Here is a 15701-nt window from a genome sequence, read left to right as displayed (position 1 = left end):
TTTAATAAGTGCTATTTAAGAATAATATTCTGATGCTTGAACCTTACTCCATGGACAATCTTAGTTTTTAACAAAAGGAAATGATGTTAATAGGTCTTTGTTTGATGAAATTGTATATATAATAAAAACAAACTTTGATGAAATTGAATATATAATAAAAATAAAGAGGATCCAGAGAATATGAAGCGGAAGACCAACCAAGAGACTACCATAACAATCTAGGAGTAAAAATAGCATGGCTGGGCTTGAGTGTTGGCAATGGGAAAGAGAACTAATTCAAGAGATTTCATTGCTCATGTTTCTAAAATTTGACACCTGAGAGGAATATAAATATTCATTTCTAGTTATCCAATCATCATATACAAAGGTTTGTTCATGATCATCTTACCTAAAGCTCATAATGTAACTACAAGATAAACTAGGAGAAAAGGGACAGATCTGAGTTCAAATATGAAGGGAAAAAAGATGAGGCAAGTACTTTGGAGGGAGAAAATGTTAGGGACACAAAGATAACTAGAGACGATCTAAGGACATTTTGAGTCTTGACCCCACAGTGATAATAAATCTATTATTTGAAATGCAACCCTGTAGCTCTGAAGAGAATGGGGCTAAATGTACAGATCTAAGTTTCACCAGAATAGAACACATGCTAGAAGCCAAGGAAAGAAATAGATAAAGCAGGGGAAATATATAGAGTGGAAAGGGGATTAAAGATAGAAGGGGAGAGAAAGCAGCAGCTAGTGCGGGAGAACTCCAGATGAAACTCAGTGTACAAAGGAAATGCACAAGTGAAGAAGTGAAGTGGGAAACAGGAGTAGCCAGTAGAAAAATGGGAGTAGGGTGAGTTCTGGAAAGAAGGCAGCATCTTGAGAAGGAATTTTAGCAGAGGAGGCCAGATTGCAGTGGGTTGGTTAAATGATCAATGATAAAATCATTGATATGCATCAAGGAACTGTTCTTGAGAAATTAAAGGTGAAGGAGAGAAGCAGCAAGGTCAAAACAGATCCACATTAGACACATATCAGAAACACAGAACAGGGGGAGATGTAGGCAGGAAGACATGAACACATAGGGGAGGAGAGGCGAAAATAGCAGAAAGGAAAGAGTTGGCAATAAAAGAAAGAAAAGAGATGACTAATACCTACCACTGTTCATGGTAGGATGTGGAACATGTAGGGAAGGAATTACCTTGAAAAAGCTGGAAAGTTATTCCTACAAGATACCCAAGAAAGAAGTAAAGAAACAGAAAAAATACTGAGGACAAGAAGTTGAGGATTCCCTGATGAGGACAGAGAGTCTGTCAAAACATTACATATTAAATAATGCAATGTCAATGTCATCAACAAAGTATGGGTTGAAGTTGGCTCCTAAAATTACCCGGCAGAGGTGAGGTTCAGGTCCACTTGGGCAATAGGAGAAAGAGTAAGCTACTGCTGAAAATAAGCAGGAGGGCCTGGGAGGATAGTAATTTGAAAGCCAAGGAAGCCTAGGAAGCAAAGGTCAAGGGGAGACGGACCATCATAGGTAACAGTGAACAGGAAGAAGGCTCTGGAGTTAGAATGGGTTCAAAGCCCATCCCACCACTTCTCAGCTATGAAACCACAGCAAGTTACTTAATCTCTCCCTCTGTCTCAGTGTCCTCATCTGAAAAATAGAGATGACAGTATTCCCAACCTCAGAGGATTATTCTTAAAACAATAAACACAAACTGCTAGAAATAATGCCTTGCCCACGGAGGGTGCACGTAGTCTTCTCCACTTTATGGTATGCTCACTTAGTGTGACTGATCTCAACAAAAAAGAAAAGTATTTTTTAATTAATTTACACTGAGTAAATGACAGACCACAGGCCGTGCTTAAATTATTTGTGAATTTAAAAGTGGCCTGCTCTGTTCATAGCCTCAGACATCTCTAATTGGCTCAATTTCAGGCTTTATCAGAAGTGGAAAAAAAAACAAAAACAAAAACAGAACTAGAGCAAATAATACAAATACCAACATGGTGTGTGTTTCACAAGACACCTCTGTCAATTCCCCTTCACAATTCTGGATTATTATATCTTCTTCCCTTTTTCTACTTCTAAATGTATTGATTGTTCAAAAAGCTAAATCTCTGCCACGATGACCACAAGTTTCTATATCATCTACAGCAGGCTGAGGGGAAACAGTTCTACACATATGTGTTGGGGGTGGCATTTGGGTGGGTAAGCTGTATTGTTATCAGGCACATTTCGGATTTCTACATCAACCTGCATTGGAGACCTACATTAGGGAATGAATGTGAGCTGTCCTGATCCTCTGGAGGAGGGACTGGCTATCCACTCCAGTATTTCCACCTGGAAAACTCCATGGACAGAGGAACCTGGCAGGCTACAGTCCATGGGATCGCATGATGAAATAGTTTAGGAAACTACTGAGTCACAAAGTGGCCATACCTTTCTAAAATCCCCACTACGTGTCAGAGAATGCCCAGTACCTCAAGTCCCTGGAGCTTCAGCTACTGGATCTGCCTTTATAGACAGATCTGCCTTTATAGGCAGATCTGGCTTTATACACACTCTGCCTGAATGGTATCTATCTGCAACACACCCATGTTCACTACTTCCGTCATGTTGTATACAATAGTTATGCAAGTGTTTACAAGACAGTATTACAAAGGATAAATTTTAATAGAGTGTATTACAGCCAGTCATTTTCCTTTGATGTCTCTAAGATCTGGAGTAGAGTTTATTTCCGTCTATTTAATCCTTGAGAAAACATTTGCAGAGTACCATTAACATAAGTAAACGCTTCAATATCCCTTTATCAAAATGCCATCATCAGTTACAACTCTCCAATTCATAATGTACTTGCCAAGGCTAGCTTTCCCTATTCCACAATTCCCAGTTTAAGCCGAGCCCATTGTTTTAATACTTGAGTGTCTACAGCTGTAACAGAGCAGGAGAATTTCTTATGAAGAGTCTCGGTGAGGAAGAGAGAGATCAGATCTTCCTTGTGAGGAACAATCTTACCCACTGCGGGATAAAGCACACCAACCCACCTCCATACCAAGCCCAAATGCCAATAGAACCCTACAGCTTTTACAACAGTCAAAAAAGCCCCACAGGTTCCCACTAGGCAGAAAATACCAGCTGCATTCCCATTGAGAACCCCAGGCAGTGATTACAAAGAACTTCTTAGAAACACAGGCTGGGCTTGGGTGTTCTAAAAGGGATCATATTTGTTAAGAACTCCAGCACTGGAATTCAAACTACCTGTATCCAAATCTCATGAATTCTTGGAGTGTGAATTTAACCTTACTATGTCTCTTTCTTCATCATAAATGGAGACGATAACACTGCCTTACTTGTAGGGCTATTTCCAGGCTAAAATGAAATAATATACGTAGTTAGAAATTTGCCTGACATCTAACTAAGAATTCAAAAAAGATTCAGTATTCATTACCTGTGATTTCCAAAGTCAGGTCACATAGTAGGTATACAGCCACTCTTTGTGGAATAATGATTTTATAAATCTGTCTAACCTTAGGAAACCAAAGGTTTCCTAAAAGTGATGACAAGGTCATCAGCAAGATCGATTATCATTAGAGTTGGAGGACCCATATGGCATCTTTTGTTTCATTGATAGAATTTCCTTTGAAAATGAGCTTACCCCTGGAAGAATATACCATAAATACGATTCATTACACTTAGGCTGACCATTATTTAGCTGCACAGTCATTTCTTCTTTTCAGTTGTCATTCCAGCTCCAAAATCTGCTCAAGGACAAGATCAGCTACACAAAACTTTTACCTGTGTTAATGACCTATAAGTGCCAGTCGGTAGGATGATGCCTTCTCATTAGTGGCCCTCATCTCATTAGAAGCCTGCTCTCACTGAAAATGGACCTCAGAGGTCAATAAAAATCTCAGGAAGAATTCTCTTTAATTTAATAGATGGACAGGTGTGTGGAAGCCAAGTGCTTTGCGTGGCTGTATTCCACATGCCTACAACAATTGCAAAGGCATCTGCAGAAAACTAGCACTAAATCCCAACATGGTTCCTGCTGAAGAAACCATTAACTCTAATACCAGGGAGGACTAAATACAAACTTGATTGGATTTTTCCCATCCAGATTTCAGAAAGTACTAAGAGTCATCAGAGTGATCTCAATAACTCCCAGACAGAGCATCTCTATTAAACACCCAAGAATTTATATTGGTTTTAATATCTGATCTCATCTCACCTGATAAATGAATGAGCTGCAGTAGCAGTGTCCTTTAAAAAAAAATGCAATGTCATCCTTCCAGCCTTTTCAACAAAAGTACCAATACTGAAACATGAGGTAAAATATCTAAGCAATATAAAAAGTGATGTGGTATCTCTGTTTTTCAGTGCCCCCCAAAAGGGGTTATTCTGCCTCATGTGCACCAGTAGCTACCTAATAAGTCAGCCAGGGTCCACTTTAATAACAGCACTTCTAAAAGTAAGAGAACGGCTAGCCAGCCAGCTAGCTAAAAAATCAGTATCAAAAAAGTGGAGGCTTATGTATGCACAAGCTACCCAAAGTAAGATGTGTTTTCTGAAATAAACTGGAGAGGAAATGCCTATTCAAATAAACAAGACCCATCTTCTCAATGTAAGAGAAATCACCTACCCAGAAATTTCTTGCATTTCTGCCAAAATGTATTTACAAACTATGTAGACAAGGAGTTGTTCTTCGACGCCACTGCACACTGGTCATGTCTCAAGATTTATAGTTAGTGACATTCGCAGTAACCAGGTAGCAAATCGAATCTCACAGGAGAAGGATGAAATATGGAAATGTAAAGTGAATCCAAAAATAGTACCTTTCTGACAAGAAAAAGTCAAGACCCAGGAAGGTACAGATGGCCTTGTGTACTCATCATTTTTCCACTATAAAGCATTCACATTTCAGAAAATCAAAGATGAAGCAAAGAAGTAGCAAAGACATTAAAGGTGTATTCATAACCGCTTAAGAGTAGAAAGGAAAAGCAGAGTTAGATTTGGCTTCTCTCTCAGACAGTTGATGATGATCCACCCCCCTGAGAAGACAGAATTCCGAGGCAAACTTCTCCAGCCAGTCTGGGCGATAGGGCAATTGGTTAAGATTCACACCTGCGCTGAGCTTCCGGCAACACTTGCCACAGTGACCAAGAATGAGCATCTCCTGCCTCCTTCACTTTTGTTCTGGAAATGAAACCATGCCCCACCCGCAGAGGAGGATGCGTTATAATCACGTTCCTACTCTTTCGTTCTCTCCTAACCCCGCAAGCATCTAAGTTGGCTGCTCACTCAGCCCTTAACACACTGGCCTCCCCAGCTCCTCATTTTGGCGAAAGTCATTCGCCATCAAAGGGTTCGCCTCTCAACAAACCTGTGGAATAATCCACTCCTTCGGACTCGGAGATACTTCTTAGAAAAAAAAAAAAAAAAGACTAGCTATTACATAAACTCTGGTCTCTAGGAAGGACATGTCAAGTAACTCGCTGTTCAACAGGATTTCGTTCAAAACCCATTCAAAAAGTGGAACTTGTTATTAGCCAATTATTCTTCCAAAAAGGAAATTCTCTTTCACACACAAACACACACACCCCTAGGGAGAAATCCTGTCTGGCGCTGAGAAAGTAAGTCAGGTGGGAAGCGCCCGGGGCCGGGTCTCTGCCCCGAGGACGCGCAGGGGACAGCGTTCCCGCCGCGCTCGGCCTGGGACAGCTCTCGGACCTCGGCCGGCGCCTGCCCGCCACTCGCGCCCTCCACCCCTAACCGGAGGGAACTGCTCTAGCCACTGCGGCCGCAGCAGGTTAGGAGTGGGCGGAGGCACGCGGGGCCGACTCTCCCCACACATCCCGGAGCGCGCGGGCTACACTTACATGCCTGGCCGGAGCTGAAGGGCGCTGCCTGGCGGCCAGCCGGCGGCCACCCAAGCGCAGAAGCACCAGAGCCACAGTCGCCAGGTCATCTCCGCGGGGCGGAGCGGCTCCAGCCGCCACCCCGGCTGCGCGCCGCGCGCCACTCCGGCTCCGCAAGTCCAAGCCCCGTGCAGAAGTTGAGCTCGCGGGGCAGAAGTTGGTGTGCGGGGCTCGCGGGGCCGGCGAGATGCGTCTCCCTGCGGAGGGCGCGGCAGCAGCTCGGCCCCACTAGGCATCGCCGACGACGAGGAGCGCGCGGGCGGAACGCCTGGGTGGCGCTCGGGCCGCAGAGATAGGCGCCCTTGCTCGGACGGGAGCGACTGGAAACCTGCGAGCCCAGCGGCCCCGCAGCCCCCGCTGCCTCGGTGCCATGGAAACGCGCTCGCTGCTCTCGGGGCCCGGCCCCTCCGGAGCGCTTAAAGAGACAGTCCCGCTGCCACCTTGGCTAGACTAGCTGCTGGGCGGCCCTGCGCCCCGCGCCCTCCTCCTCCTCTCCACCCCGTGCCGCCCGGAGGAGGCGCGGAGCGCGGCAGGACGCTGGGGGCGCAGTTAAAACGAGATTTAGGGGGGGTCTGCTTAATCATCTCGCCTAACCCCGCTCCCTACCTCTTCCTACCTACACACCCAAGACACACACCCAAACCTCGCCAAAGACGCGAAGCGGTTCGAACCCCTCCCAAACCAACCTGCTCAGAACCAAGCCAGATGTAATCTGCCACCAGCAGAGACTAAAGGAAAGCTGACTTTTGATTCTTTCTCGCTCCGCTCGGAACCCGAGTCTCTGGAGTCTGTCAGAACACAGGCTAGGGGTGGGGGTTGGGGGGGGAGGGAGGAGATGTGTTTGAAGTGGGAACCGAACAGCAGTTGATTGAGTCAAATCTCCTGCCAAATTGACAGTTGCAGGACACCGTCGGCTCATCCAAAAATCCTCGTCACTCCAAATGGGATCATCTCCCTTCCTTTTATTTGGTCCCCATCTATCTCACCCCTTCAGGCACCAGAGTTATAAGGAGAAGCCAACCCTTTTCCAAACCTACTCCCACCTTTCCCTCAAACCAGCTCCTCTTCCCCCAGATTTGCTGAGGAGCAGTCCATTGCGAGCCCCCAGAGCCCTTCCAGAAGGGCACAGCGTCTGCTCGGAACCGGAGGCCCCGGCTGCGGTGCTGGCCCGCCTGCCTGGGACGCACAGCCAAGCGCCGCGCGGTCGCCAGTAGCTCCGGCCCGAAGCGATGCCTCTGCCCGGCGCCAGCTGCTGTCTGGAAGGCCACAAACCTCTGGAGTCTGTTTCTAGAAAATAAAAATCTATGGTGCAATGTGCCCTCCAACAAGGGCAGCCCGGCTCCGAAGCCACAATCTGCAGTTAGCACTGCAGGAATCGGATCAATCTGCAGCGAGAGAACTTATTTCTCTGATCCCTAAACTTAACCAAAAGTGGCTCTCCGATGACTCATTCATAGTCAAACATTTAAAGTGGTACCACCTGATTTCCTCGGTCCTGTGAGTCCGAAAAAGATCCTCCCACAAATGGTGTTTGGGGCTTCCCTTTGCCCTTCATAGTTGAGTTAACCATCTGGCTCTTCAATTCAGTTTTCTGAGCCTTTGTTCTCCCTTCTTTCCTTCTGCTTTTTCCGCAACTAAAGAAGCAATTGGGCATACACAGGAGAGACCGAGGAGCAAGCTTCTGGGGTTTCTATGAAAAGAAAGAAAAAAAATGAGGGTGGGATAGAACCATTCTACTCCTGAGTTATTTCACATTCTATGACTTTGCCCTCCTTGACTTGTGGCATTGGAATTAACACTATCCTGCAGACTTTTCTGTTTCTCTTAGATATATTCATTTTTTTTTTTTACTTCTTTTATTGAATTTTAACTTAAAGTGAAAAATCATAAATATGCAACTAGATGATTTCTGTATCTTTGACAGGTGCCTTTAACAAACAGAATTTTGGGACAATTTGCACAATAGAAGTCTTTATTGGAATCCCTTTACTTTATAAAACAGGGATTCGTGCTTTCTTTTTTGTTCCTAAATACTAGTTATGTATGAATCAAACCTTTTCCAATCACAGAGCAGACTTAGGGAAAGTGCTGACATCTGTTGTACAAATGCATCGTCACTTGGCTAACTCTTAATTAGTTCTGATAATGGCTGCCCAGCATGGGTCGCTGAAACACACTGGTAATTTTAACATCTGTTTTTAACTCTAAGTCTTATCTTCTCCTAAACCTCTTTGTCATCTTTGTTACCAACTAACAAAGCTGAATGTGTAATTTCACCTCTTCTTCTTCCTGTCCCTCTTCTAGTGAGGTGCTAATGATCAGTGAAATGACCCAAGGCGAGCAGGTCAGGGTGAGAGCAGAAAGAAAGAAAAGGAAACGCAATTCACAGTAATGGTGACTCCTGAACTGTGTGTACTAACTACAGAAGGTGAGACTGTCTTCTTCCCTTCTCGATGTAAGTGGAGGTGAAAAGATTAATTCTTTCAATCGATTCAATTTCTAGTTTGTCTTTAGATGAAACCCAAAGAGTTCAAGTTATTTCAATACAGTGTGATCTTAATTGTTTTAATGAAAATGGATAGCACAACTACAGATGACAGTATAGATTAACTGTGCCCTGAAATGTCTGTGATTTGCAAAGCCTTTCTTTGCTTCTGGACAAGTTTTTACACTGCAGGGCTCTATCTTCAACTAATCTCATTCCCTCCTGGAGTGAAAAAAGTTTCTAATCATTTTCTTTCTTTATGTTACAGAAGGCCTTGCATAAATAACAGACCTCTTTTATTACAAGGCTAAATTTTATGTAAGCCACAGCTGAAACCCAGAACTATTTTAAGAGCTAAAGAATAATGGGGAAATACAGAGATATATGTAAATTATCTGATTGTGTGGATGTTTAGTAAAGGTCATGTTTAGTTTGGGTAAGGGGGAAGTGAATCAGTAAATTGAAAATCCCAAATTACGAAAGTTTCCTTTTATGCACCTTAATTTAAAGCCATGTTTATTATAGATGAACATTTAAAGCACTTTGGATGGGATGCTAAATGTGATTAGTGCATATTTCATAAAGTGAAATTGATTTCAAATTATTTTAGCATGGATAACAATATAGCATGTTGCCATGTAAGCAATTATCATTAAATGAAATATACTCTTCCAGCAAAAGGATTTAAAACTTTCCATGAACTAGGAAGCCCTAAATTGAACCCAGCTCTCCTTTTGCAGTCTATTCATACAAGTTAAAAATAATTCGTGATTCGGTTTGATTAGTTGGTTATTTTATTCTGTAAAAAGAGGGTGAATTATGAAACCTGTTGTTACAGTCATACATAGTAAAAGAGCAAAGCAGATTGGTGGTTTGGGATGCCATGAATAAACAAAATGAAGCCAGATACAAACAATTCATTCAGCATTTATTGTCCAAGTGAAAGAAATTTTAAAATAAACAAAGCAAGAGAATGAGGCACACACACAGCATCATTTTTTTTTAATTAAGAGAGAGAAGTTTTGTGTTGATGTCACCCCTTATTCAGACATAAAGTTCATGGAGGAAAAAACAGAAACATCATGAACTGGGTTTTATTTTTGTGAATGGTCTTTAACATTGTCAACCTGAATAGGTTCTTAAAAAATGGATTTATCAAGCAGACAAATGTTCTCTGAGAAGAGTCCAAAGGATTTGAGGGGACCTCCAGTGGGAATGCCACATGCTACCCCACTCTCCCCAGAGCTGCATCAAAGGAGTAATAAATATAACTAGCTTCTCCCTTGTTAGGAGGAGGCGGAGTAAGCCAATTTCATGCTTTATGTATGCTGGTTGTAAAAAGGAATGCTTACCTAAAAAGAAATAGATTCCAACCAGATGTTCCAAAATCTTCCTCAGCTGCTGCTTGAAGCCTTACAGTCACTGCATACTTTATCTTCTCGTCTATCTTCTTCTAATTGAGAAATTGTTGATCCATGCAATTCGACAGGCAGGCTGATGCAAAAAACCTTCCTGCCAAAGCTCTTCAGCCCTGCTCTCCTGCACACAGAAACTTCCAGTGTCTGTATGGGGACAGGAAAAGAGAGCAGGCCACTTCATCTGGCAGGTGTTGTGGGCTGAAAGAAGAGGAAGTCAGAAAGCAATTCTTCGAAGGACAGATTCTGTCACCTAAAAGTGTAATAAATTGCCATTACAGAAATGCCTACAAGCACTAATGAGCCATGTACAATGAAACGTTGACGTCAGGCAAAATAGAATGAAACTCACCCAGGAACCAACTGGGATTGTCACACCAAGATGTAAATGATCATTCTTGCTTTGGTTTCATCTGCCACTAATTTTGTCGCTACATACCAATAGCTCCCTTTTTTAGGAAAGTGATAAATTTAGCATAAAAATCCTAAGATCTCTGTCTAGTGATTAATACATAATTTCTTAGTACTGTGCTACGCATTGGCCATTAAGATTTGACCAGTTTGATGTAAGTTAGAATAGAATTACCAACTCCAGAATTATGTATATTTATGAGATAGGACACAATTAGAAGACACATTTAAGTTGTACTTTTTTGGAAACCATGCTTTGCACAGCTAATTCATGAGTGTGTGTGTTTTTTAAAGCATGTAACATTAAATTTACTGTCAATCATTTTTAAATATAAAGTTCAGTAGTGTTAAGTATATTCACATTTTTATGCAATATCACTAAAACTTTTTCATCTTGCAAAACTGAAACTCTATTCCCATTAAACATTATTTCCCCCTTCCTCTCTCTGCTTAGAAGTTGCCAAACAACTTTATACTTGTCTCTATGATGTTGACTACTGTAGACACTTCATGAGTAGAATCATATCTTTTATGACTGGCTTATTTCATTTAGTATAATGTCTTCAGGGTTCATCCATGCTGTAGCATGTGACAAATTTCCTTCTTTATAAGGCTGCATAATATTCCATTGTATGTATATACAACATTTTGTTTATATGTTGATGGACGTTTGGGTTGCTTCTACCTCTTGGTTATTATAAATAATGTTGCCATGAACATAGTTGTATAAATATCTCTACAAGCACCTGCTTTAAATCTTTCCAGCTACATACTCAGAAGTGGGATTGCTGAATTATATGATAATTTTTTTATTTTGAGGGAAACTATACTGTTATACATAATTTCTATACATTTTATACTTTCACCAACAGTGCACAAGAGTTCCAATTTCTCTACATCCTTCTAAATACTTGTTATTTTCTATTCTTTTGATAGTCACTACGCTAATGGGTGTGAGATGACACCTCATTAGAAGTTTTATTCCATTTCTCTTACAATTAATGATGCTCAGCATTTTTTCATGTGTTTGTTGGCCATTTGTATACCTTCTTTAAGGAATTGTCTATTAACTCCTTTGTCCATTTTTTGATCTAGCAATTTGGCTTTTGCTGTTGAATTGTAGAAGTTCCTTATTTATTTCAGCTAGTTACCTCTTCTTAGTTACATGACTTGCAAAGATGTCCTCTCATCCCACAGGTTGCCTTTCACTCTGTAGATTGTTTCCTTTGATGCACAGATGTTCTTAATCTTGATGTAGTCCCATTTATCTATTTCTACTTTTGTTGCCTGTGCTGTTGGTATCATGCCCAAGAAATCACTGCCAAATCTAATGTCCTAAAGCTTTTCTCCTTTGTTTTCTTCATGGACTTTTATAGTTTTAGGTCTTATGTTTAGATCTTTAATCCATTTTGAATGAATTTTTGTATATGATGTAAGGTTAAATGTTCAGCTTCAGTCTTTTGCATATGGATGTTCAGTTTTCCCAGCAGCATTTGTTGAAGAGACTGCCCTTTCCCCATTATGCAGCTGTGACATCCTTGTCAAAATTGCTTGGCTACTTATGCAAAAGTTTATATCTAGGTTCTCTCTATCTTATTCTATTTGTTTGTGTATCTGTTTTTTTTTGTTTGTTTGTTTGTTTGTTTTTTGCCAGAACCATATCATCTTCATCACTGTTGCTATGCAATATGTTTTAAAATCAGGAAATGTGAAGCCTCCATCTTTATTCTTTTTAAAGATGGCTTTGACTATTTGGGGGTGAATTAAAGCAATTTTTGTACATAGAGAGGTTCCTTGCTATTATTTGCATAAGGCCCACTTTTCCACTTTTTTGTTTTTCTCTAAAGAAGAAAAAGTGGACACCAAAATTCCTTCCCTGGTAAATTTTATTCTGAATTCTTATTTTTTATGTCTGAATGTCTTGGGCAACTGATCAAATCCTAACAAAGCCACTATCAATGCTTCTTCAACAGTTAGTTGTAAGCACAGCTAGTGCTAAGAATGTTGAACATATCTGATCCTAAAGATGCACAGATGGAGCAACACAGCCTGATGTGTGCTTCATAGTGGACCCAATTATTTTGGCTCCAACTGCAATAAGCTACTCATACTGTGCCACTAGCTTACCTTTTATAAATGAAGCATTCTTACTCAGGAAAGATCAAAATCAAGTATTGATAGTATAGAATTTACCATCCCTTTCCAACTCAATATGGATAAAAGAGGGGGATTTCACAAGAGTGAATAAGTGAGCAAAGTAATAACTAATGAACCTCAGTGTAAATAAGGAAAAATATCCACTTAAGGAAAAATTATCATACCTAATATGGTCTTGCTGCTGCTGCTTCTGCTGCTAAGTGGTTTCAGTCGTGTCCGACTCTGTGCAACCCCATAGACATCAGCCCACCAGGCTCCCCCGTCCCCGGGATTCTCCAGGAAGGAACACTGGAGTGGGTTGCCATTTCTTTCTCCAATGCATGAAAGTGCAAAGTGAAAGTGAAGTCTCTCAGTCGTGTCCAACTCTTAGCGACCCCATGGACCACAGCCTACCAGGCTCCTCCGTCCATGGGATTTTCCAGGCAAGAGTACTAAAGTGGGATGCCATTGCCTTCTCCAAATATGGTCTTAGTCCTATCCATTTAAAACCCACCTGAAGAAGATATAAAGCATCAGCTGTTTGGAAGAATAAGCCCTACTTGTAGCTGAGAGTCCAAATCACCAGCCCCAAGCTAGTGTATTTAAAAGTTCGTTATCCTCCATTTTCATACAAACACAGTACACACTTGCATGTGGAATCTTTTCTGTAGCTTTCAGTGTGTGTGTGTGTCTTGTGTTTGTTTGTTTTTGGTTGTATGATCTTTTTTTTGCAGCACTTGTGATCTAGACCCCTGATTAGGGATCGAACTGAGGCTCCCTGCATTGGGAGCGCAGAGTTTAGGCACTAAAGCATCAGGGAAGTCCCTTGACTATGTGTTTTTTGTAGCTTAAGAGTCAGGCAGATTCAGTGATGTCACGATGATATCCAAAGTGCAGTCAGCACACTATCAATGAAGTGAAAAGACAACTCACAGAATGAGAAAAAAATATTTGCAAATCACATGTCTGATAAGGGACTAGTGTCCAATATTTATAAGTAATACCACTCAACAATAAAAATGGAAAAATGATTTGTACAGACATTTGTCAAAGAAGATACATAAATATCTACTAAGCACAGTGAAAAAGATGCTCGGCATCATGAGCCACTAGGGAAATGCAATTCAAAACCACAATGAGGTACAACATCACTCCTATTAAGATGGTTACAATCAAAGAAGGGTTGACAATGATGTGAAGAAACTAAAACCCACACCACAAACTAAAACCCCGTTATTGGTAGGAATGTAAAATCATGAAGCCACTTTGGAAATAGTTTGATAGTTCCTCCAAACATTCAACATAGAGTAACCACATGACCCTGGCTTCCTAGCTGACACTAATGGTAAAGAACTCGCCTGCCAATGCAGGAAACACAGGAGATGCAAGTTTGATCCCTGGGTCAGGAAGATCCCATGGGGGAGGGCCTGACAACCCACTCCAGTAATCTTGCCTGGAGAATTCCATGGACAGAGGAGCCTGGTGGGCTATAGTCCATGGGGTCGCAAAGAGTTGGACCCAGCAATGACACTGCACAAGGATGAAAAACACATGTCCACACAAAAACTTGTACAAGAATATTTGTAATGGTGTTATTTATAAAAAGCCCCAAAAGGGAAAGAATCCAAATGACCATTAATTGATGAACAGATAAACAAAATGTGCCATGTCAGTACATTGTAATATTACTCAGTCATAAAAAGGAATGAAGTATTGATACATGCTAAAATATGGATGAACTTTAAAAACCTTATGCTAAGTGAAAGAAAACAGATACAAAAGCCCACATATTTATTTATGATTCCATTTCTATGGAATCATAGAAGATTCCACAAAAGTACAGAACAAACAAATCCATAGAAACAGAAAGTAAATTAGTGGTTAAGAGGAGCTGGGGGAAAGTGGGAAATGGGGAGTTGAGGGGTATAGGGTTTCTTTGTGAGATAATTAAAACACTCTGAAATGAGGTCGTGGTGATGGTTGCGTAACTTTGTGAAAATACAAAAAAGCACTGAGTTGTACACTTATTAAAAGTACAAATTTTATGACATGTGAATTATATCCCAGATTTTTCCAATGTAGTTTGCTGACCAGTGCCAAGCTGCAGCGTGTTTCATACTGGTCGCTGACTAGACGAGAAGTTTTTTCCAGAATGAAAGCAGACGACATCACGGAGCACACCACTTAGTTCAGCTGACATTTTTTAATGGCAAGACTTTACCAATGAAGTAACCAGTCCATTGATTTCCTTCTGAGGTAAGCTCCTTATCATCCTTAGGACCAGGTAATGAAGAGTTCATAGATCAGCTACTTTGAGTAAAGTAGCTGATCTGCTGTAATCTACATGTCTGACTTCAAGAGCGTGCCTGCCATCAGTTACATGACACGCTGATGAATGAATTAAGACATTCCCAATTTCTGAGACCAATTATTTTGAACTTATGTCCTATGTATTGACTACATATGGTAACATAACTCCAGTTCATCATGTCTCTATATGTGAGGCAATAAGTCCAGGAATAAAAATGAAGAAGAAGGAGGAGCAGGGGAAAGAGTAAGAGGATGAGGCTGGGAAGTAGGTGAGAGGAGAAAGTGGAGGAGGAGGAAGAAGAATGTAAATAAATAATAAGACAGGAGCTACATGCACAAAGACTTTACTCTTTTCTATGGAAGTCAGACATATGACTTGTCCAATGTGATTAGTATAACATGTAGAAATAAAATATAGAGGATGAAGGCAGGGTATGTCCTCTGCTGCTGCTGCTAAGTCTCTTCAGTCGTGTCCGACTCTGTGCAACCCCATAGACGGCAGCCCACCAGGCTCCCACATCCCTGGGATTCTCCAGGCAAGAACACTGGAGTGGGTTGCCATTTCCTTCTCCAATGTATGAAAGTGAAAAGTGAAAGGGAAGTCGCTCAGTCGTGTCCGACTCTTAGCGACCCCATGGACCGCAGCCTACCAGGCTCCTCCGTCCATGGGATTTTCCAGGCAAGAGTACTGGAGTGGGGTGCCACTGCCTTCTCTGGTATGTTTTCTATGTGGTCTGAAAAACCTTCCAGAGGGTGTATATGGAGTAGGTGATAAAGGATGAATAGGAGTTCGGCATGCACATACCTCTGCATAGGAAAGACTAGAACCAGAGTTAATTAAAGTGAAAGTCCATGCATGTAAATTGGTATTTGTCAAAGTGTGGTTCCCAAGTCAGCAGCATCAGCATTGTTTGGGACTCTGTCGAAAACAATTCTCAGACTATCCCCTAACAACTGAAACAACCAGTCTGGACGTCAGGCACAGCAATTTAACAAGCCCTTCAAATGACTCTGATGCACAGTAAAGTTTGAGAA

The 15701-nt window shown here is 41.5% G+C and overlaps 1 protein-coding gene across 1 annotated transcript in view; it reads right to left on the bottom strand.

The window, feature by feature from the left end:
* The window catches only part of LOC122675629 (EGF-like and EMI domain-containing protein 1), a 638499-nt gene extending 632032 nt beyond the window's left edge, over positions 1-6467 (bottom strand). Inside the window, exon 1 of the mRNA XM_043874600.1 lies at positions 5871-6467. Coding sequence (XP_043730535.1) covers positions 5871-6145 — 275 coding nt within the window. The 5' untranslated portion in view covers positions 6146-6467. The remainder of the gene's footprint in view (positions 1-5870) is intronic.
* Positions 6468-15701: the final 9234 nt, after the last annotated feature.

The sequence above is a fragment of the Cervus elaphus genome, chromosome 19, assembly GCF_910594005.1.
Source record: "Cervus elaphus chromosome 19, mCerEla1.1, whole genome shotgun sequence".
Lineage (NCBI taxonomy): Eukaryota > Metazoa > Chordata > Mammalia > Artiodactyla > Cervidae > Cervus > Cervus elaphus.
This window is presented reverse-complemented; position numbering and strand designations above follow the sequence as displayed.